This window comes from Paroedura picta, chromosome 8 (genome assembly GCF_049243985.1).
Source record: "Paroedura picta isolate Pp20150507F chromosome 8, Ppicta_v3.0, whole genome shotgun sequence".
NCBI lineage: Eukaryota > Metazoa > Chordata > Lepidosauria > Squamata > Gekkonidae > Paroedura > Paroedura picta.
This window is the reverse complement of record NC_135376.1, coordinates 36,452,998-36,475,487: the sequence shown is the minus strand read 5'-3', so window position 1 is coordinate 36,475,487 and position 22,490 is coordinate 36,452,998. Positions and strand designations below refer to the sequence as shown.

The 22,490-nt window shown below is 42.6% G+C and overlaps 1 protein-coding gene across 2 annotated transcripts; it reads left to right on the top strand.

The window, feature by feature from the left end:
- Window positions 1–456: 456 nt before the first annotated feature.
- THAP4 (THAP domain containing 4) lies at window positions 457–21,764 on the top strand. 2 transcript variants are annotated; one of them, XM_077349045.1, is made up of 6 exons: window positions 457–628; window positions 3,490–4,643; window positions 12,800–12,959; window positions 15,236–15,345; window positions 15,600–15,703; window positions 21,416–21,764. In XM_077349045.1, exons 1-6 carry the CDS (start codon window positions 546–548, stop codon window positions 21,533–21,535), a joined length of 1,731 nt encoding a protein of 576 aa, XP_077205160.1. In that variant the 5' UTR covers window positions 457–545; the 3' UTR covers window positions 21,536–21,764. The 2 variants fall into 2 exon arrangements, with proteins under 2 accessions (XP_077205160.1, XP_077205161.1); XM_077349046.1 differs by lacking the exons at window positions 457–628; window positions 3,490–4,643 and adding an exon at window positions 6,851–7,004.
- The last annotated feature ends 726 nt before the right edge of the window (window positions 21,765–22,490 follow it).

Here is a 22,490-nt window from a genome sequence, read left to right as displayed (position 1 = left end):
CATTTTGCTGTACGGATAGGCTAGCTCTAGACTGGGGGCTCGTTTAGATCCGATATCGCGTTCCGATGATTCAGGAAGGAATTCTTTGCGTCCTGAATTAATCTTTTCGCTCTCTCTGAGAGCAACAACAACAGGGAATTTTAGGAATGCAGCACAGGGGCGTCGCCATCTTGCTGTACGGAGTACCTAAGCCAGAGCGGCCAAGTCTGTCAGAGCGAAGTGTACGCTGCGAAGCGAGATCGCCGCCTTTGTCTGTCTGTCTGTTTTTTTTTTTTTAATATTTTATTGTATTAAGCGATGTATATACCGCCCCTCTCGGACACTGCTTAATAGTTGAGGTCCCAGAAGAACGAAAAGGGAGGGGAGGGGGCAAGGCGCCCAAGGGCTGCCGTGACGCCGCAACGACACCTAAGGGGGCGGGGCTAGCGCGATGACAGCTTTCTTCCGTACGGAACTCGCTCACTAGGTCTGTGTGGGAGCTGGCCGCGCCATCTTGCTGTACGGCCGGGGGCTGGGAGGCGGGACCGCCCGTGCGGCCTCCGGAGATGGTGATCTGTTGCGCGGCTCTGAATTGTTCCAACCGGCAGGGCAAAGCTGCCCAGGGCCGAGCGGCCGTCTCCTTCCACAGGTAAGCGGAGGGAGGGGGAGAACCGCCCGCTCGCCCCTGGCAGAGCCCTCCCCATCGCGGCTGCGACCGCTGCGGAGAGACGGGCGCTTGCGTGGCCCTTCCCCGCCCCCCTGGCCACAAAGCCACACGCAGGGGCCGCAACCCCCCCCCCCGGTCCCTGCCTCGCCCACCCGCCGCCTCTGCCCCGCTCTCTCCCCTCCCCTCTGGGACCCAGGCAGGACGAGGAGCAGGCCGGAGACAAAAGGGGGCGAATCCCGCCCCACTCCCACACAGCCTGCCTCCTGGTCGCGGGGAGGGAGAGGGGCGTGCGAGGGCGGCAAGTTGCCAGGGACCCCCCCCCCCCCCGCTTGGCATGAGCCGGCACCGCGAAAGGCACTCTGCACATGCTTCTTCGCTTGGTGGCTGAGGCCTAGCCTGGCAGCAGGCGGAGTCTTGGTTCAGACGGCTCTAAGCCCAGCCTTGCCCCCTCCCCGCCCCCCCAGGTGTGTCCATGTGTGGCCTTCTTGCGTGAAGGTGGTTTGCCTGAAGTTTGGGGGGGAAGGGGGTGTGCCGCTCCTCTCTGCAGAGACGCCTGCACAAGTATCAAGGGTGCAGCATCCCTGCCCCTGTGTGGCTGGCTGGAGCAGCGCCTTTCCTAGTGGCCCTTTCGGGGGTGCCGCTTTTCCTGGAAGGTCCCCTAAGAGGACAATAGCATGCAGCATTTGTTGACGTGCATTGTTTCTTGATAAGGAAATTCAGTACAGACTTCATATATAAATGCATGGTATGTATTAACTAGATTCAAAGCCCGTTCCTAAGAACAGGCTTCGAAGGGGCCTCCACCTGCCAGCTGATAACTAAACTGTGATTTGTTATTTATGACATGACAATAATTGGGCAACTTTAACCATGGTTTGACATGTTGCCTCGGTTGAGCCAAAGGATTATACATTGTGTACAAAAGTTACTGAATCTGTATTCACACTCGTCCTCTGTGCTGAATTAATACTACAGCGCGACACCATAAGTAGTGAAAAGGTACGTCATGGAAGAATCACAGGCTAGCTTAGCCACAGTTTAATATTTTGGTCTTTTGCATGCCAGAATTTTACTAATCACAGTTTGCATTTAGACCAACAGTAATCAGGACAGGAAACTGGAACAGTTGTTTGGTGGTGTCAGATGTACTGAATCTGAGTGTCTGACATCTGACAAACTTTGTAAGTGCCTTTGTGCTGACAGAGGAATTCAGGATGTTTTATACCATCCTCAATATCTCTCTTCACAGTCTGAGACAATGGGGGTTCATGACACCTGTTAATGAATTAGATTGTCTCATTGTAAGTGATATAACAAAACTGTAGAGTCAGAAAAAAAGATTCTCTCATTTGTACTATTCTCTCTTAAATCTACCTCTGTGGTTTGCAACTAGTTCTCAACAAGGGCCATATTTTGAAAGGCTGAATGACTAACAATGTTTTTATCTATCCATAAACGGTAATGACTGAGGAAGGCACTGGCAAACCACCCAGTATTGAGTCTTCCATAAAAATGCTAGAGGGCGTCACCCCAAGGGTCAGACATGACCCAGTGCTTGCACAGGGGATACCTTTACCTTTAGACTCGTAACATCTGAACCAAAACATGGACAAAAGTTTCTTTTCCCCTCTAGTCTGCAGTTTGAACAGCACCAAGGTGCTTCCTTAGATAGTGCAGCATCTCACACCTGTTCAGCTAAAACTGACATCCACCAAAGAGTGAGGTGTATGAGGAAAGAACTCTGATAGAGCCTGTGTTTTGCTGTTGATACTAAAGGTGAAAGCATAGGGATTAAAGACTGTTTTGTCAGCTGCGGAGAAAGCCATCACATTGTATAATGAAAGGGAGATTCTTGGCGCAAGATATTCCCCAGGATGTTAAATAAGCCCTCCAGTAACTTATTAGCTTTTAAAGAGCTGCAAATCTTTCTTAGTAGCATAGACTAGCTGCAGTGAGACCAATTGCAAAGTTATCATACCTTAAGATCTGCAGTGCTTTACATTCTCTCAAGAAGTTGCTCAGACTATGGTGGTGGCAGTTTCACAGTGGATGCCCATCTGGAGGAGTCAACTTACCATTGTCCTGCAGACTTGTCCAAACTCTTTGTAAGACTAGAGCTTTAGGAGGATATCTGATTTAAACCTGCTAATTGGACTGAATGTGTTATTTTGCTAGTGACCATCTTGTAATTGCTGATTTATTGTATGTTTATATTTTGATAATTGCAAGTTTCCTATAAAAACTCTTGCAGGATAGTGTGGTTCTAAGTTTTAAAAATAACGTAATAAAAAGAAAGGACAGTGCTAAAAGAAATCTACCATCCCTGTAACATTTTTATGCCAGAAAATATAACAAATTCTGTATGCTATTGTACTCAGAGGAATGGCTTCTGCAGATCCATTCCACTAACTGTGATGTGAGGAGCCTTCTCATGATGCATGTGCCTTGGCTTCATACATCAGGAGAAGGTTCCTTGTGCTGGAGGAAAGCATAACTGTTATCTGAACCAATCTGTGTTACCTGGCCAATCATCTTTTAGGGATTAATTCCTGAATGTTATATCTTATAGAGCCCTGACCTGGATAGTCCAGGCTAGCCCTGTTTTGTCAGATCTTGGAAAGCTATGCAGAGTCAGCCCTGAACAGCATTTGGAAGGGGGACCACCAGGGCCGTGATGCCAAGGCAGGCAATGACAAACCACCTCTCAGCATCTCTTCCCTTAAAATCTCTACAGGGTTACTATAAGCCATCTGTGACTTGACAGCAAAAAAAAAAAAAAGGGGGGGGGGAGTCATAGAGGAACCATACATAATACCTCTTTGTTTTTGTCCATTGTTTTGTAGGTTTCCATTAAAGGACTCTAAGCGACTGATCCAGTGGTTAAAAGCAGTTCAGAGGGATAACTGGATTCCCACCAAGTATTCCTTTCTGTGCAGCGAGCACTTCACTAAAGACAGCTTTTCAAAACGGCTGGAAGATCAGCATCGGCTGCTCAAACCCACAGCTGTGCCAACTGTTTTCCAGCTTTCAGAAAAAAGGGGAGACGGTAGTGATTATGTCAAGAGGAGGAGGAAAGTAGCAAGCCAGGCTCTCTACAGAGATGGCAGTCCACCAAAGGAAGAAAACTGTGAGGTAATGGAGGGAATCTTATCTTCTGACCGAGACTTGATAATGAATGAAACTCAAGAAATGGAGCAAGTGACTCTTCAAGCTGAAATTGGGTCACTCTCTGAGCAGGGAGAGAATTTCCAGGTCCAGCTTGAAGGCTCCCTTAGGAGGATGCTGGCTGATAACCTAGTCACAAAAGTGGCCCATAATAAACCAGAGAAGCCTTCTATAGAGGATTGTTCTGAAATGGTGGTCCATCCTGGGAACCTGAAAACAGACCGAAGTGGTATATCAGAAGATGATTTCACACCTCCTGTATCCGGAGCATGCAAGTTCATTGGCTCTCTTCACTCTTACAGCTTTTTCTCCAAGCACACAAGAGAAAAGTCATCTTTTCCAAAAGAGCAACTGGAAAGGAAGCGGTTAAGAAGAAATGTTGAACCTAGCTGTAGTAATAATGCCATGGAGCAGGATACATGTTTAACGGAAACCTCCTCTACTTCCTCTCTTACAGTTGTTCCCCAAAAACCTTCCCAAAGCCTGTCTGCATCCCCTGCAGATCTGACTCCTAAGCCTGCGACAGAAGCCGTTGTAGGTCAGAAAGGAGACACTGATGCCAATCCCATGTCAATCAATGAGGTCATCATGTCTGCGTCAGGAGCCTGCAAGCTCATTGACTCCCTTCATTCATACTGCTTCTCCTCTAGGCATAGCAAAAGCCAAGTGTGCTGTTTAAGAGAGCAGGTGGAGAAGAAGAATGGGGAGCTGAAACTGTTGAGGCAGAAGATCAGCCGTTCTGACGGCCAAGTTAGAAAGCTGAAGGAGAAGCTAGATGAACTGAAGAGGATCAATTTCCCATTCTTGAGCAACCTGCTGTCTCAGGACTGTGGTCAGTATTTTGTGCACATACACACTGCTGCAGGCATAGTTGCTATCATAATAAACCCTCTTTAGTTAAATCTAATATATTGCTCAGACCAGCTTACTTGTTACTTGCCAAAGTGTGGTCATTTTATCTGGTGGAACATATAGCCTGAATTCATATTGAATGTTGGTATTCTCCTTACATGTGCTAGTACACTAACGTTGGGAGGAAGGGGTACTTGCTGTTCTGGGAATAAACATTTCTCCCACTTGGAGGCATGTTTTTCAGGGGGGGAAAGTAGTCTTATACGCCAGCAAATACTGTAAATATGTCAGGTTTCAACTTCTCTGGAAGTTTTCTAAAGGTTATGCTTACTTACAATGTATCTCATATTCATATACTGTAGCCTAGGATAGGATTATTCTCCATCCTTGTTAAGTAACCAGCGTGCATACAATGTTTAGTAGTTGTCATGTTTTAAACATAATCTGTATTTGAAGTTCAGCTGCAAAGCTGTAAAATCCCAAAATAGAATTCACTGTAAAATTTGTGCCTCAGTCTCTAGGCATGTAGCCATTTCTTGGCTAAAGGAAGCACATCGTGTAGCTACTGTGCACAGTCAGTGATGAAAACAGTGCTGTGTCCCAGTAAGCATGAGGATCAGTAGGTTGAGCATACAACCACCTTGGCCCTCGAAAAGGGGTACAGACAACAGTGTATTTAAGGTATGGTGAGCAAGGCTCATGCCCTGAAAGCCATACTTGATGGGGGTTCACTGGGCCCAATCAAGACCCTATGGGTGGTGGGAGCCATGCACCCTGACTGGCCCACACCCCGTGACACCCACCCCAGCAGGCAGAGGCTGACTTGGAAGTATGCACTGGTTACGAATGGCCTGCCTCCCCACACACACATTGTGGACCCAGGGCTGAGTGTGGCAGCAGCTCATGTTGAATGGAGTGATGCCCAACAGCCATCTGGTGTGAACCCTTGTGGCCTTCCCTCTGGCATGGGCATCAGTGTGCCCCCCCCGATGGCTGCCAGTCTCCTGACCCACCTTCCCAACAGTGGGGAAGAGCCAAAGGACTTGCAGCCCCTCTGCCCTCCTGCCGTAAGGAGGCTTAAACTATATGTGATTCTTTTCAGTTAAAATGCATGGTTGTTATTGACTAATGTGGAAGAAAGTTAGACTGTATTAATTTCTACTGTTTAAATGGGAGTAAAATTTGCTCTCCAAATGGGGTAGGGACCAAGTTTTGTTGCTGCTTAGAGCAGCCCCTGCTGATTTCTATGGACAAAAATAAAGAGCCTATATGGAGGAATAAAGTTGAAGTAGAGGTGAGCTTTTTCCCTTCGCCAGGTGTTGGATAACCTTTGTCCAATCTTAGTTGTATGTTTTCATCTTTCCATAGAAAATACGTTCTCCATAACCTGGGTATGTCATGCTGAAGATGTTAATAATTAATATTTTAAATTATTAATCATTTGGGGTGGGGCTATAGGGATTTGGCTATTTATCTTTGGATAGAGACTAAGATGAGCTATGCTGTCCGTACAGTGGAGTGGAATGTATATTTCTGCGTGTGCAATGTGGCTTCATTTGCTTCTTCCTTTTTTCTATTTTATAAGGATGAGAGAAACATAGAGGAAACAATTGTGATCTGTATAACTGTTTTCTGACAGAATACTAGTTTCATTGGTTAGGTAAATGTGACTAACCATAGAAACAGAAGTAACCTGAAGGGCTGTAATAGGAAGCAAAGCTAGATGCTAAGACTGAATTCTATTAATTTGTGTGATTTAAACAGAAATGTATTTATGGTTTATGGATAGCATTGTCAATATAAAGTATTATTCCTAGTGTACATATTTATTTATTTGTACATTTATTTGTAAATGCAAATCCTTTTCCCTCTGTAGCCTGCAAAGTTATGAGTTAAGTCTTGCCAGATTCCACTGGTAAAGTATACAGAAAAGTTATATATGTACAGGTTTGCTAGTTTGACTATCTTAACTTTCATGTTCCTTGCCTCTACCTTGGATTCTGGGTCTCATGATAATTGAATTTAAAACTGAAGGTCTATCTCCGTGTGCTGCCAATGCATACAGCATCCTCAAAAATGGTTAAGGCAATAGGCACCTTTTTGTTATTACAAACAATACCAATATATGACACCACTTTCTCTACTGCTTACTGTAAGTAAACTACAAGTCCCAGCATGCAATGGGATAACCTCTGTGCTCAATTGCAAGGTTGTTTCCTGTCTTCTCTTCTTGTCAGATTACTGCAGAGTGTTTCCCGGAGACTAGGGAAAGATTAGTGACCTAGAGTGAACAAGCTAAAAGCAGTCTTGTGAGATATGGCAAGCAATGAAATAAATACAGGTAAAGTCTGAAGCAATTAACACTTTAATCAAAATACTTCTTGAAAGCGACGACTTAGGTTCTGTTTCATGTCTTCTTCTGTGCCTGCTGTATGATTTTACAGGGTGCTGTTCTTGGTATTAGTATGGAAAGAGATCTTTGTTTCAGTAGGAATCACTGTTGCATGCATACCTCAGCTTGTACTGATGTCTGTTTTTGAGGGTGTTTACTTATTACTTGAACTGTAGAACCACACCCAAAATAAGAAATGGTGTTCTTATTAGGCAGCAGTTGGCAATCAAACAAGAAGGTTCCATATTCTCTCTGTTAAATTGTTAACCTCTGGTTGTGGTGAGTGGAACAGAGAACTGTTATAGGCAAAGGGATCCTTTGTGCATTTCAAGATACGCAAGCATTCCCCCTGGGAAATGTGAAGGTGAAGTTGTAAACAAATGCAGGTTTCATAGCAGTGTTCTTCCTTTACCGTATCAGTGCATGTTTGCACTTGGGGAGCGGGACCTAGAACAGCAGTCTAAAGGCCACACGCAGAAGAAAAGCAATGAAGGGTAATGACTGCAGGATAACTATCGGGTAGCCACTAAAACATATATGGTTAGTAGATTGATATATTTTATGGGAATCCACAAGTGGGAAGAATATTAGTAGTATTTCTGATGAAATATGTGAGTGTTTGAGTTGCACAGTATGTCATGGCATGGATAACAGCATGAAAACGTGAGCAAGGGGATGAGGCTAACACATTTTCAGCCTGTGCAAAGTAGGTGATTATAGACTAATTAAAAGGTACTGGTAATCATCTAAAATATCGCAAATACTCAGGCCTTGCATTCTCGCTCCACTGGGCACAAGAACTCAGAATAAAACTAAAATAGCAATCATCTTTATATGATCAGACTGATAACTGAGTCTTGATTTGGACTTTGAGTCACCAGGTTCATGGTTAGCAAACCTTTCATGCAGACCAGACAGAAAGTTCCATAATTCGGCTGCAGTTTGATGCCAATAATAATAATTATAACTCATATATTGGAAGGCTTGTACACTGATGTACGCTGGAGTGGGTGTTGATCTAAAGGCACTAAAAAAGAAGCTCACTGGGAGGGGCTGTGGCTCAGTAGTAGATCATCTGCTTGACATGCAGAGTCCCAGGTTCAGCCCCCAGCATCTCCAGTTAAAGGACCTTTGCCTGAGACTTTGGAGATGCCAGTCAGACTACACAATCCTGACCCTGAGGGACCAACCATCTGATTCAAGTTTGTACCCTAATTATAGACCTGTACTGCATCCTCACAAGTAAATGTATTTGAATGACAATATCATCTTAATCCACTAGATGGTAGCAATAAACAGGTTGCTGTTTTCCTCTTGTAAACTGGATGGTTTGAGTAAGGGAAAGAAACCTCACAGAAATAATCCTCTGTGGTTATATATCAGCATGGTTTTTACACTTGAGGTGATGGGGTTTTTTTTGTGAGATCAGCTCAAATGAAGAGGCAAATATATTCTAGTCCAGTGGTTTTCAACCTTCCTAATGCTGCAACCCTTTAATACAGTTCCTCATATTGTGGTGACCCCCAACCATAAAATTATGCAAGTGTTTTTTCACAGAAATTAAACTGAAACTGACCAATGGCGTGAAGATCCATTGCTCATGATTGTATATAAATTGGTTTTCCCCCAGGGTTTCTCAGTTCAGTTCTGCCTCTTGTCCCACCATGCCGATCTCGCTCTTTTCCGCTGCTCCAGACAGAAACGCTCTATCATCTATCCAGCAAGGCTGTTGTGTGGATGGGCCCCCCCAGCCAAGCTGCTTGCACTGCCGCGACCCCTGTGAAAGGGTCATTCAACCCCCAAAGGGGTCCGACCCCCAGGTTGAGAACCACCGTTCTAGTTGTTTATCTTCATCAGCACCAAATAACAGCACTTAGAATCATAGAATAATAGAGTTGGAAGGGACCTCCTGGGTCATCTAGTCCAACCCCTTGCACTAATCAGGACAATCATTTTGTGGAATAAAGTTAGTTTTGTAACATTTAGCATGACTGGGTGTGCAAACATGCGTTTCCTTTTCTGGGTCATGCTTATAAAGTTTTGATGCTCTTTCCTGGGAATCTGTTTTCCATGCTAATCTGTAATTCCATCGTCACTGCAGCTTTATGTTGAGCAGCCAGGATAGTGGGAAAATATATATGGATCCAAACAAAGGTCTCTTGGTACAGACAGCTCTTGCATCAATACACTATGTATTATTGTATAGCCTATAAATTCTAAAATGTTAAAAACTGCCTAAATACAGTGCTATATTCCTACCACCCCTGCTTTTTAGAACTAGGACTTTGTACAGTGCAGATATAACCATAGTTCTGAAAAGCCTGACATATATTCCTGTAGAACATTTATTTGTGGGTTTTAGTTTTCCTTTCTGTTCCTTCTAATAAAAATGTGGCACTTTCTGCATTTAATCATTAAAAAGATATTGATGAGGCAGTACAGGAATTGTAGACGGCCTGTCTGGAGTGACGTCTCTATATGCTCACTGCAGCAGCCAGGGAGGCAGGGAAATATGGGAATCGCATGCTTGTGGTGGCAGCTAGGCCTCAGACAGAATGCCTTGCTTAATTTCTGTTTTTCTTTGGTAAGTTAAGGAAATGAATACCAGGACTTTAGCAGGAAGTGCCTATGGGGGACAACCATGGAGACATAGGTCTATTAGGATTGGTCTTATGAAGCAGTCTGTGGGTGGACTGTGGGTAGCTTGTAGGGTTGCCAATCTCTGAGTAGTGACTGGAGGTCTCCTAGAATTCCTCCTGGTTTCCAGATGGTGATCAGTTCCCTCTAGGGGAAATGGCTGCTTTGAAAGGTAGACTGTATGGAATTATACCTTCCTAAGGCCCCTCCCCTTCCCAAAACTCACCCTCCCCTGGCTGTACCCCCAGAATCCCCAGGAAATCTCTAACCCTTGCTGCCTCCCCCCCCCTTAAAAAAACATTTTAGATTCCACTTTGTCACTAATTCTCATCGTAGGACATCACTTTGTTTATGCTTCTGGTACATGTTATATTAAGAATGCTGGACAGAATCTTTTCAAGAAAAAAATGTTGAAGGGGTATGCTGCAGCTTGTTGTAAGCCTTTGTCCAATGGGGTAGGGATGCATATTTCTCCTTCATACAGCCATGCAAGAGCCTATTCTAAAACAGCTTTATTATATTCGGTTGGCCTGAAAAAGGGTGCATGAACACAAAAACTTATACCCAGATTTAAACTTTGTTAGTCTTAGAGGTGCCACTGGACTCAAACTTTGTTTATTTTATATATTTTGTTTGATGAGCTACTATTGACCTGGAGCTCTGCTAGAAAATTGTTAAGTTTCTGATGAAACTAAGATGGTAATCTAGATGTACAGAAGAATTTCCATACCAGAAGGAATTCAGGCCATCAGCAAAGAATGAGGAAATCCTATATTGTGGTGATTTAGCAATCATTTACAAGTAATGGCAGTCAGATACTTATGCAAAATATTTTGCATCAGTCATTCACATTTCAGTTGGCGGTCTTCATTTTTCTTTTTACATTACCAATCCATTTATAAATTGTTTCCCTGTAACATTGCTTTCCTCTGACAAAAATAATGCTGACATTTATATGCTTGTAATTGATTTTGAAAGAGCCGCTTGTGGCGCAGGGTGATAAGGCAGCAGAAATGCTGTCTGAAGCTGTCTGCCCAGGCTAGGAGTTCAATCCCAGCAGCTGGCTCAAGGTTGACTCAACCTTCCATCCTTCCGAGGTCAGTAAAATGAGCACCCAGCTTGCTGGGGAGTAAACGGTAATGACTGGGGAAGGCACTGGCAAACCACCCTTTATTGAGTCTGCCATGAAAATGCTGGAGGGCATCACCCCAAGGGTCAGACATGACCCAGTGCTTGCACAGGGGATACCTTTACCTTTAGTTGATTTTGAAGGCTTCATATGCATTCTCAGTGTTCTTACCACCTTGTAAGACTGGTAAGTAGTCTTTATCCTTCTGTTACAAATTATAGAGGTACTATGGCTGGGTTTGATGATGATCTTCAATTATTAAAAACTAGGGACAAGGCTTGTTGCATTCAGGCACAACAGGCATTAGATCTCTCTTGGCTATACACACAGTTCTTTATGCACTTTGCAATATGATTTTTTTGCACTCTTTATTGATTTCATTGGTTTTCTTTAAATAGGATCAGATCTTTTATAGCTCAGATACCTAAGAATGAAACACAAGAACAAAGGCCAACACGTAGAGACTTCTGGAAACAGTGCCTTTGTTTCTGAACATTTTCTGATTTTGATGCCCTGCATGTGCTCCTTACTTATTTTAGTGCTACTAGAAAATGAGCTCAGGTACTTACCTGCTATACCAGTCAAATTCAGTGTTAATAAAGGGAAATGGCCTACCACTAGCTTTCTGATAAAAAATGTTCTCTTCTTTTCCGCATATTTGTGGTCTTGGAATTTCAGCTTGCTTAAGTTTTTAACCTACCTCATTCTGGTGAGATTTATGGGGATAACAGTACAGTACACTAAGAGCATATGTACATGAAAACTAAGGACAATTCTGCACCCGATAAATATAGTGAAATGGTTACCTTATGAAGATGCCATATTTTTGGCGTTTTGCATGACATCACCAACCTCCCATGTCCATCCAGCAAACCTCAAGCAACATCTGCCATTCTAAAGCGCTAATTGGGGAATCACATAAACTGGATTCCCCAACCTAAAAAGCGCAAGCTACAGAAGAGCAACCAGCAGGCCACACACTAAGGAAATGTATGGAGGCAAAGAAGTGCTATCTCTGCCTCCAATGCCCCGCCCTCGCTCTCACCTCCCTTCTCCCGGGGATGAGTGTCTTCTTTTTTAGAGCAAACTGCCTGGAGCAACGAATAGGCGTTCAATCGTGCAGGCAAAGCCTAAAAGAATTTCCCCCCAAAGTTGTCACATAAAGTTCTCCCCCAATCAGAAATGAGATTAATTTTTTTAAGATTCCAGACTCATGATTCCATAAGGGGTGGCATTATAAAAAACACTATGCATCTATGATTAGATGCATAGGCGTTTCAATTGAGACGTTTTACTTTTTAAAAAATTAGCAGGCATTGCAGGCCATTTAAAACATTGTGAAAGGGAATTAACTGCCTGGCTTGATTAATAGGTAGAAGAGAGTCGCATGTAAAGTGCGTTACTCTCTTCTTCCATTTCAAACAGTGTTTGTGGAGTGTAAGAAGTGTGAGCAGGTGACAGATGAAAGCGAGAAAGCCAGAAGGTGAAGAATGGCCAGAGGTCCAATAATTTTTAGCGCTACGCCATTTCGCCCTAATTAACATCCAGTTAAAATGCAAGAAGTTGGAACAGCCACAATCACCTCCATCCCAGAAAAGTCAATGCAAATAAATTGCTTAGTTTTAATGGCTGAAATCATGAAACTCCAGCTTCACTTACTTCGGCCATATCTTGCAATCCAACTCAGTGGAGAAAGCGATTATACAGGATTAGTCAGGGGGAAAAGGAAACCAGGCCGACCAAGGGCACGTTGGTTGGATGCAATTGGGATGGACACTAGCCAGAAAATTGCAGGTCTGAGGGAGGCGGGATTAGGGATCGTGGCGACAGCTGTGCCATGGGATCGCCAAGAGTCAAACACAACTCAATGGCTGACAACAATAACAACAGCTGACTTTGATGTGGTGAAATCTAATTACTTTGGTTGACAAAGATTTGTCACAATTTTTCAGTTTTCAGTCATTGTCTTTTCCCACAGGAACGCCACAGCTGAACCCTGTGATTGAACCTCTGTCCTGGATGCTGGGCACCTGGCTGTCAGACCCACCAGGAGATGGAACCTTCCCCACAATGAAGCCTTTCCAGTACCTCGAAGAAGTTCAGATCTCTCATGTGGGGCAGCCCATGCTGAATTTCTCGTGAGTTTAGTTCCTTACTTTTACTTCCTTACTTGCTTTGAAGAAGTGCATGCTTTAAAAATTGAATTCAACTTTTGAAGTGTGTACCAATAAGTACAGACTGTTTGAGGAATCTGTTAATTTTTTTGCTTCTTTTATAGTATGTCTTCCTCATTGAAACTCAAGATAGTTTTTAGATTCCTTAACAGCCTTTTCTACCTAGATAGCTAAGGTTTTGTAAAAAGGAAACATGAATAAAAATACAACAGTGACCTGTACAATAAATAACAACATTTCAGAAAGAGTCTTAACTAGGTGACTTATTTTTCTGAAATGGCTAAGAACTGCCATGTAGGCCTCAATTAATATAGTTATTTTCATTAGCAATATAAGTTGAATGTTGAGCATTTGAAGATCTATAAGCATATAGGTGTATAAGCATAATACAGGCTCTGTTTCAAGTGCTTGCCTCCAATTTGAGTGTAGAACAGCCAAGCAGAAATTTATTTTATTTTATTTATTTATTTAGATTTCTATACTACCCATTTCTTTGCAGCTCTGGGTGGTTTACATTGAACATGTAATACAAATTACATGGAACGATATATAGTAACAACAGTATGTAACATCAACTTTCAAATAAGGCGTCAGAACATTGCAAAACCACATTATAAATAACAATTAACAGTAACATTGGGGGTTGATTCTTTCAGTCATAGGTTGGTTCTTTCAGTCGGCCTCAAGTGAATGCCTGGTGGAAGAACTCCCTCTTGCAAACCCTGTGGAAGTTCTGGCAGGGCTCTGATCTCCTCAGGAAGCTTGTTCCACCAGATGGGGGCCAGGACCGAGAAGGCTCTGGCCCTTGTTGAGGACCGACGTGCTTCTATGGGGCCAGGGATCCGCAGCCAGTTGGAGGTGGCGGAACGTAGGGCTCTTTTGGGGATATTGGCAGGGAGGCGGTCTTTCAAATACACTGGGCCCAAACCGCGTACGGCCTTAAAGGTGATTACCAGAACCTTAAGCTTGATCCGGAATTCAACTGGGAGCCAGCCAAGTTGTTGGAGTACCGGCCGGATAGAAATACAGTGGGTTTTTCTTAAGCCTTAAATATATTAATTACTATCCATAGCCTTCTCAATTAGGTACTTGGGACATCTGGGAGGAAAACAGTAACAGATAAAAGGTACAGGTGGAAGTCATAGAGGGAGGGAGGGGGAATCATATGCTAGTAGGTGGACAAACAGGAGAATGGCTGTAGCATGAATTTGGGGAGAGTAAAATGCAGGACATTAAGTGATTGGTGTTGGGGAAGAGTGATGTCATTGAGGGAGAGACAAGCTCTCACGACTTTTTTTCTGCTGACTTGAGCAGCTAGTGGATTCCTTTTGGGTCATGTCAAGAAGGAATGTTTTCAGAAGCAGGCAAAGAAGCAGTGATGAAAGGTGATTTATTTTCTTTGAAAGAATTTTTGAAATATCACTGGTTTTCTAGTTGGTTTGACCTGCAAAAATAAATCTTTGTGTATGCATTTTTTAAAAACATGGAAATGTAATACATTTTGTTGGCATTGAAATAGTTTTGGAATTAAATTTACGTACTGAGTTCTGAGTTTTAAAACCATCACCAGTGTTGAATAGATGCCAGTGCGAGATGAGGCAGCACACTCAAAATACTATTGATTTGTAGGTGTCCAATTTATCCCTCGTGCTATCCTAATTACTTAAATATGTTATGAAACTATATTTTTAATTTTTTGGTGCTGCTGTTAGTGGGGTTTTTGTTTGTAATTGTGTGCAACATTTATACCATGCTAAAACTAAAACTAATCTGTAGCCTATTAAAGTATTCACACCCAGTGGAAAACCTAGCGGCACTTTGCCACATGGCTGTCCTAGTTGCATACCATTTTGCTGAACTGCCTGCCTAAAATGCAGACTTCCATACTAATGAGAAAAATGGAGTACTCCTACAAGCTAGCTTTGAGAAGCTCAGAGAATTTTGTAAATTGCAGTCTACCCAATTCCTTAGGCTACAGTCTGGCAACAGCGCTTGTTCTGCATAACTTTTAAGAGAAGCATTGTTGGAAAAGTTATCTGCTAGCATGATAAATGGTCTGAGTGGTCAGAGGCTTAGAAAAGGAGGCATGGTTTTTCCTCCAGAGGACATTTTCTATCAGTGTTGCTGAAAGGACTTACTCTGCTCCTCTGACGTCTGCAGAGCACTTGTTATAGAGGCATGCCAATATCTTTGGTGGTCTTCTGGTACCTTGTATCCTAATATTTTATCTTCTAAAATAGATTCAACGCCTTCCATCCAGATACCAGGAAGCCAATGCATCGAGAGTGTGGATTCATCCGCATCAAACCAGACACCAACAAAGTGGCCTTCATCAGTGCTCAGAACACAGGTACTAACCACTCCCATCTGCAGTTCTCACTTCAGCTTTAAATATGGCTTGTTGTAAAGTACTTCTCTGCTGTATTTCAGACCACACAGTCTGGGCTCTTATAGACCAACAGTATAAGTGTATACTGTATATATATATATATATATATATATATAGCATTCCAGTTTATGTATTTGTTTTTCCGGTGTACACCCAACCATAGTGTTCCTTTTCATCAGCTGGGTTAATATTAACTATTTATCTTCTTTATGCAGGTTTGGTAGAGGTGGAGGAAGGAGAGGTGAATGGACAGGAGCTTTCTATAGCTTCCCATTCTATAGCAAGGATCTCTTTTGCCAAGAAACCCCATGTAGAGCAAGTGAGTACTTCTGAATCTTGGTGTAGTCCTTTGGAAACAGTGCCAAATGCTCATTTAGCATCTCATAACCTTCCTGTAGAATAATCTCTTTGACAAATAACCATGGAAAATTTCCTGAAATACTGTAGGGTGATTACCGGCATGTCCTCAACTGTCTTTAAGCCCCTGTGTGACTATTCCTCTGAAGCACTTGCAGTTCTGGAAAACTCACTGGTGCAGCACATTCAGTCGTCTACCTACCATGTATAATCACGAAACACTATATTTGGTCCAGAAACAGGGTATCAAATTCATGGGTGCCTATATAAATAGCATTTGTAGCTTTTATAAGGAAAAAAAAATAAAATAACTGGAAGGTCTCTTAAAATACATCATTCCTCCCCCCCCCCCCTTTTTATTTAACTTTGAATATATCTAAGTGTAGGCTTGTGAACCTTGCTCTCGTCTTTCTGTTTTTTCTTGACACTGAGACCATGGAGAGCTCCTGCCAGGCAAAGTGTAAGAAATAATCCCCATGGACCTTTCACCGCTCACTCTATCTCTTAACCTAGCTATGAAGATATTTGTTCTTTGGGCTCCAAATGTTCTGATGAGGTACACATATACTTCCTCTGAAGCCATTTCAAGTCATGGAAAAAAACATGGTGGGAAGTCTAAACCCCCCTCTCCTACTTTGGTCCCAGTTCAGATGAGACCACATATGTCATTAGAAGAAGATTTCAGGAAACAATACTCTGTAAAACCTCATCAAATGAAAGTAAAATCACATTAGGACAATGGAATCAGTAAGAGAGCCATCATTCCCACAAACCACACGATTAAATCTTCTTCTAGGGGACATGTATTCCTTAAATCTTCTAACTTGTGAGAAGAAGGTAGGGTTAGGGGTTTTTTGCCACTTGGTAAACGGATTATTGGAGTGTGGGAGGCTTAACGGGTTTTAATGGGGTTTTCGTGGGAAATGATTGTAACCTGCCATGAACCATGGAAATATAAATATATAAATAAATCTGTGTCAGGAGACTATCCTTCACTGAAACTTTATGCATCCCTCCTTCTGGGTGTTCCATGCCCAGAGTGTCAGAACCGCTGAGCTAAGGAATAGAGTACTCCATTATAACACGTGCTGTTGAAATTGAGACTTTTGCAATGCACCTTTTTTTTGCTGAGGGAAGTTGAGGCATCACCATTCCCTCTATGGCTGCGGTACTCACTCCGTGGCTTGTGGGGAGCCAGATTCACAATTACAATCAACCAAAGACCCACACGATGACTGTATCCTAGTGTGCTATCCCACCAAACACACAGCCATACAATAATATGTAAGCCATAACTACTAATGTTAAATACGTAACTATAACCATTTTAATAACTTGGCTACATCCCACCCCTATTGAACCGTAGGGAACCCTTGTGCATCTGAAGTGAGGTGAAAGGTGTCCTTTCTGCCTTTGTACTCTCTCATCTTGAGGAGCTGCAGGCTGGGCAAAAGAGTGATTTCCAGGGCTCCTGGAGGAGAGCAAGGTGGATGTCACAAAAGGGGAATAAAGCCATCGCCATCCACTCTGTCCAGCTTGTTTTTTTTCTTGGTAGTTGCATTTGCTCTTCTCTGTGGCCAGCTTGCTGCCTTCCCAGCGGCTACTTGGGTGTTGGGATGAGAGCACAGCAGCCATGGAAGATGGTGGGGACAGTTAGAGAGGGCGGGTCCATGCATAAAGCCTGCAGCTCAGGGAGGTTTACAATAGTTTCAAGGTGGGAATCACCTGCCAATCACAAGCCCCGACAAGCAATGTTCTTGCCCGCTTTCCTAAAATATGATGAAGGTGTCACTGTGGGGAACATAGCTCAGAAGTGCCACATGTGGTATGACAGAGAGCCACAAGTGGCTCCGGAGCCATTGTATCACTGGTCAGTGTGGTCAGAAATGCAAGTGAGGTTCCTGGATGTCTATCTTGCCTCCCAGGAAGGGAAAAACAAGCCTTGCCGATGGAATGGGTTGCAAATAGAACAACTTTTAAGTATTTTTGAGAAATGTATAAGTCCTCGTGGCTTCCAGGAAATGCTGTTTCATTTGCTGTTTCAGCTTCATCATTAAATGACTGTTCATGGAAGCACTGGTCATATCCATTGAGAGCCTTTTTCCTCATCCTTGTGCCTATTCATTACTTTGGTGGAGTTTGTTTTGGCTTGGACTTATCTGGAGGTGTGTTCTCCTATAGCTTATCCAGCCAATAAGGTAGCTAGGGATTATCTACCTTATAAAGCTGTCATAAGGATTACTAAAATAATGCGTGTGTTTTGAGTACTTGAAAACGATTTCAATGTTAAGTGTTGCTAGCATTAGTCATCACCTCTGATGACAGAAACTAAAGATTTACGACAAAAGCCCCATAGTTGCCTCTTTTTCGTTCTAAGCTAGAAGAAGACAGAGCATTGTTTCCACTGATACAGTCCTAATGAATTTGTATCCCTAAAATTTACCTGTTTGTTTGACTTAATTCCCCTGAGGGAATGTGAAGCCAAGCTTGTTACCAGTTGCATTGCAATTGCATAACATTCTACCTGTGTAAGGAAGAAATTCTTACATGTGTAGCAAGTATTCTTCTCTCCCCTCTTCAATTCAATTTGGTAGTATAGCTCATATTCTAAAACTTTGTTCTTCATCACCAGACAGCCTTTGTTCTCTTTGTAGCTGGTGAGTTTGGCAGAGCAAATACATTCCACTGATAAGAAGCCAGACCAAAAAAATCCTGCATTCGTCAGCATGAATACAAAGCAGAAAGACAGTTTTTGCAGACTTTGAAGGCGCTCTGTTCTTCTGCAGTTTTGTGCTGCTCCTTTTTGCTCATCAATCTCTTGGTGAAAAAAGAAAAAGAAAAATAGCAAAGGCTGCTAACTATGGCTTTATAGTGTGTGGGCTTACAATAGAGACATGGAAGACTGCATAGATTTTAGAGACGGGGAGGACGTTGAGATTTCCTTACTACTGCTATTTCTGGAGTATGCTAGACACTACACAAAAATTGAGGTGGTTTATAACCCAAAGTAGAGAGAGAGAAAGGAGAAGGAACAGGTCTGTATCATGGTGATAGACAATGCAGAAAGAATAAGTGTCAGGGTGATCTGGAAAAGCCTGAACCAAGAGGAAAATTGACAGACTGAACATTGAAATTCTTGTATGGGTGATAGCTGAAATGTGTGGCAATGTCTATGTTTGTTTGAGGATGCCTACCTTGAGTTTATAGTGTTAGAGAGAATATAAATGTTCTTGATTGTTGTTCCCTATGGACTACACTGCTGCAAAAAGTTATTGTGTTGTGTTGATGCTTTGGAAGTTGATATTTGACACATTTTCCCAATGAAGAAGAGTAGCAACACATTTAATTCCTATATTATTTTGTGTAGTAGTTCTGGTAAAACACATTGAAGATACTTGCAGGGGAATGCCAATGGCTGATCTGTCTTTTGGTGATTCTTCACAAGATGGGAAAGCCCTAACTCACAGGGTAGATGTGAGGATAAAATGTAGGAGGGGAGAGTGCTGTACACTGCTCTTAGCTCCTTGGATAAAAATGAAATGAGTAAATAAACTCTGGGGCAGCTAGAGACTTTTGTAGTCTTGATAGTATATGGCAGGAATGGCCAAACAGGGGCTCTCTAGATGTCCATGGTGGATCTCCAGATGCCACATGCTGGCAGGGGCTCATGGGAATTGTACTCCATGGACATCTGGAGAGTCACAGTTTGGCCACCCCTGGTGTATGGAGATACAGTCCTACAGAATTCTTCCTGTTTTATAAACAATTTTGCAATTTTCTGCTTGTAACTCAGTCCCCCCCCCCACCACCACCACCACAAAAATCATCACAGTAACAGCACAGTCAGACTTTCAGAGCTGATCTTCAAAATGCATTACCTGAAAAATCTGAAATCCATGCTGAATGCCATTCTATTACAGGTTTGCTATACTAAATGTAAATATACTGTTCAAACAAAACATTAAAATAAAAAAGCTACATTTATAGTCTTAACTCAGTTCTAACATTAGAACTACTGTAGTAATTGATTCAAGGTCTCAGCAGCTTGTATAACTACTTAAAATGTAAGCATTAAAAAAGAAAACAAAAAAGGAAACATCTTCCCCGGCTGATATTTTGTTGGGGTATGGGATTCCTATCAGATCCTTCCAATTCTGTACAGCTGCAAAACAGTTGTCCAGTTTTCTGTGCTGCATCCATTTTGTCTGAGTTGTCTGAGCTTAGGCTGTGGGCTTAAAGGTAAAGGTAAAGGTATCCCCTGTGCAAGCACCGAGTCATGTCTGACCCTTGGGGTGACGCCCTCTAGCGTTTTCATGGCAGACTCAATACGGGGTGGTTTGCCAGTGCCTTCCCCAGTCATGACCGTTTACCCCCCAGCAAGCTGGGTACTCATTTTACCGACCTCGGAAGGATGGAAGGCTGAGTCAACCTTGAGCCGGCTGCTGGGATTGAACTCCCAGCCTTATGGGCAAAGCTTTCAGACGGCTGCCTTACCACTCTGCGCCACAAGAGGCTCTTAGGCTGTGGGCTTAGGCTGCAGTAAATGAGTGGGCTTAGGCTGCAGTATATCAGTGTAGCATAAATGTCTTTTAAAATGGCATTTTTCAGCTGTTTGTTTTAAAAGGGAGCAGTGTTTAATTCTGTAGATCCCTTCCTCTATACATAAGTGGATTTTACATTTGTGGGTTTATTGCCTTGCTGTGTGTTCCAAATAACTGGTTCATTAGAAAGCTTTAGAGTTACAAAGCTTTCCTAGTTGAAAGTTACACGTCAAATGCTTCGCTGCTGCTCCTTTGAACAGTTGCACTCAGTGAAATAACCTTTGGCTGTGTTTCTTGGGCTGGGCTTCTCACTCCCGGATATTTCATTTCCACTCTTCTTTAAAAACGATGGTAACTATGGCAAAAGGGGCAAAGGGCACTGACTAACATACACAAAATCTTGGATTATGTGCAAAAATCATTTACTGAAATAAGCGGAAAGGCCTTACCAAGCAGCTCTTGTACTCCGTGCCAAAAAGAGCAGACTAAACTGGCGGTGTGTTCAGAAGCCCTTCTTTGTAAGACCCTGTGCATTTCAGATGCTAACGCTGCTATTTGGACTGTATTCTTCTGTTTAAGAGGACTTGGATCTAATTCTGTGTCCCATTTTTCTTTTATTCCAAGTCCCCGACTTCAGAATCTGTTGCCTGGAGTAAATCTGGCTTGACAAATTAGGAAGAGGAGTGGGTTTCAAATGAGGCACAATGCAGAGGAGAGATTTGTCTATATGTGTTCACTTATTGTTTGGACCTCCCCCCCAATCCAGTTCTGTTCTTTGGTCAGTTCTGTGTTAAGGATTCATATTTGAGTTGGCAGACCCTTTTTAGAGCAAGATCTCTGGAGAACCAAGGGCTGAAGTAGTTTGAAAGAGCCTGTGCCTGTTTTTCAGTCAATTATTACTCACTAATTTATGGGGAAATTTGGTACATTTGTCTTCAGATCCCTGGTAGCAAAACTGTATTATTGAGAGGAAGCAGAATTATAACTGGTAGTAATATTGTCTGTATGGAATTTTGTAGGGGTAGGTAAGGAGTGATTAAGTTTTCAGTCCATGCACCTTGGTTTGCTTTATTGTTTCTTCTTGAATTATGAAAGAATCAAATCATAAACTTCTGTTTTGTATTTTTCCTTAGATAACTAGAAAATTCAGGCTCAATTCCGATGGGAAACTAGAACAGACTGTCTCCATGGCAACCACTACACAGCCAATGACTCAGCACCTCCATATTACCTACAAGAAAGTGACACCTTAAAACAGAGTACAGTTGTTTTGCCTCAGAAGCACCGAGGCCAAAGCAAACGGCTGACAGGGGAAGGAGGCAGCTTGGAAGCAGAACAGTGACTTTTCATCGTTGTGACCCAATTCTCACCTGGCAGCAGGATGGGGAGAGACCACAAACTGCAGTTACTGAAGGAATTTACTCTGAGGTGTCTGTAATGGCAGTTTTTTTTTAAAGCCAATAAAAAAACCTTTATTTTTAAGGGTGTGGCTTTGAATGATATCATGTTAGAAATTAATCTGTATTTGACATTTGTTAAAAGAAATTTTCAAAATTCATCATGAAGTATACAGAATGATGGTTGACTTCATTTTTAGGAGTATCCTTTTAGATGGTGGTCCATATACAGGGTCATAGATTTCTCTGATCAGATAGTGTAGAACTAGAATCCTTTTAAAATTGTAGGTGTGGGTCTTATCCTGTTAGAGCTTTCTTATAAACAGCCTTTAGCTCCTTCAGTCGTATTAAGTGTTCTTCGGTGTTTTGAGAATCAGGCCCATTGCTGTAGAATCAAATTTCTGTGGAATAGGGATTATCATCCATTTTTTTTATCCATGTTTTTTGTGGTGAGTTGGTCATAGGTCTGTGATAGAAGCCATAGTATGGGGAAGTGAGTTGTCTTGCAAATGTGACACACTATCAAATATACTGTCAGAGGTGGGGAAGACCACTAGAAACTTCCAATACTAAATGACTGATTTGCACAGTATTTTGACATTTTTGAGAAGTCCTTAGCCATTTCTCTCCTTCCATAAATGGGATTCTTCTTTTCCCCCTCAACACTGTTTTTGGAGAAAATAATCATTAACCATACCCTACTAATTCCTTCTGCTTGAAGGAATCCCAAATACAATCCCATTTTAAGGTCTTCTCTCCCGCCTCTCTCCAATTTTGGCATCTAGTATCAAATGCAGTGGTGCAAATTCAG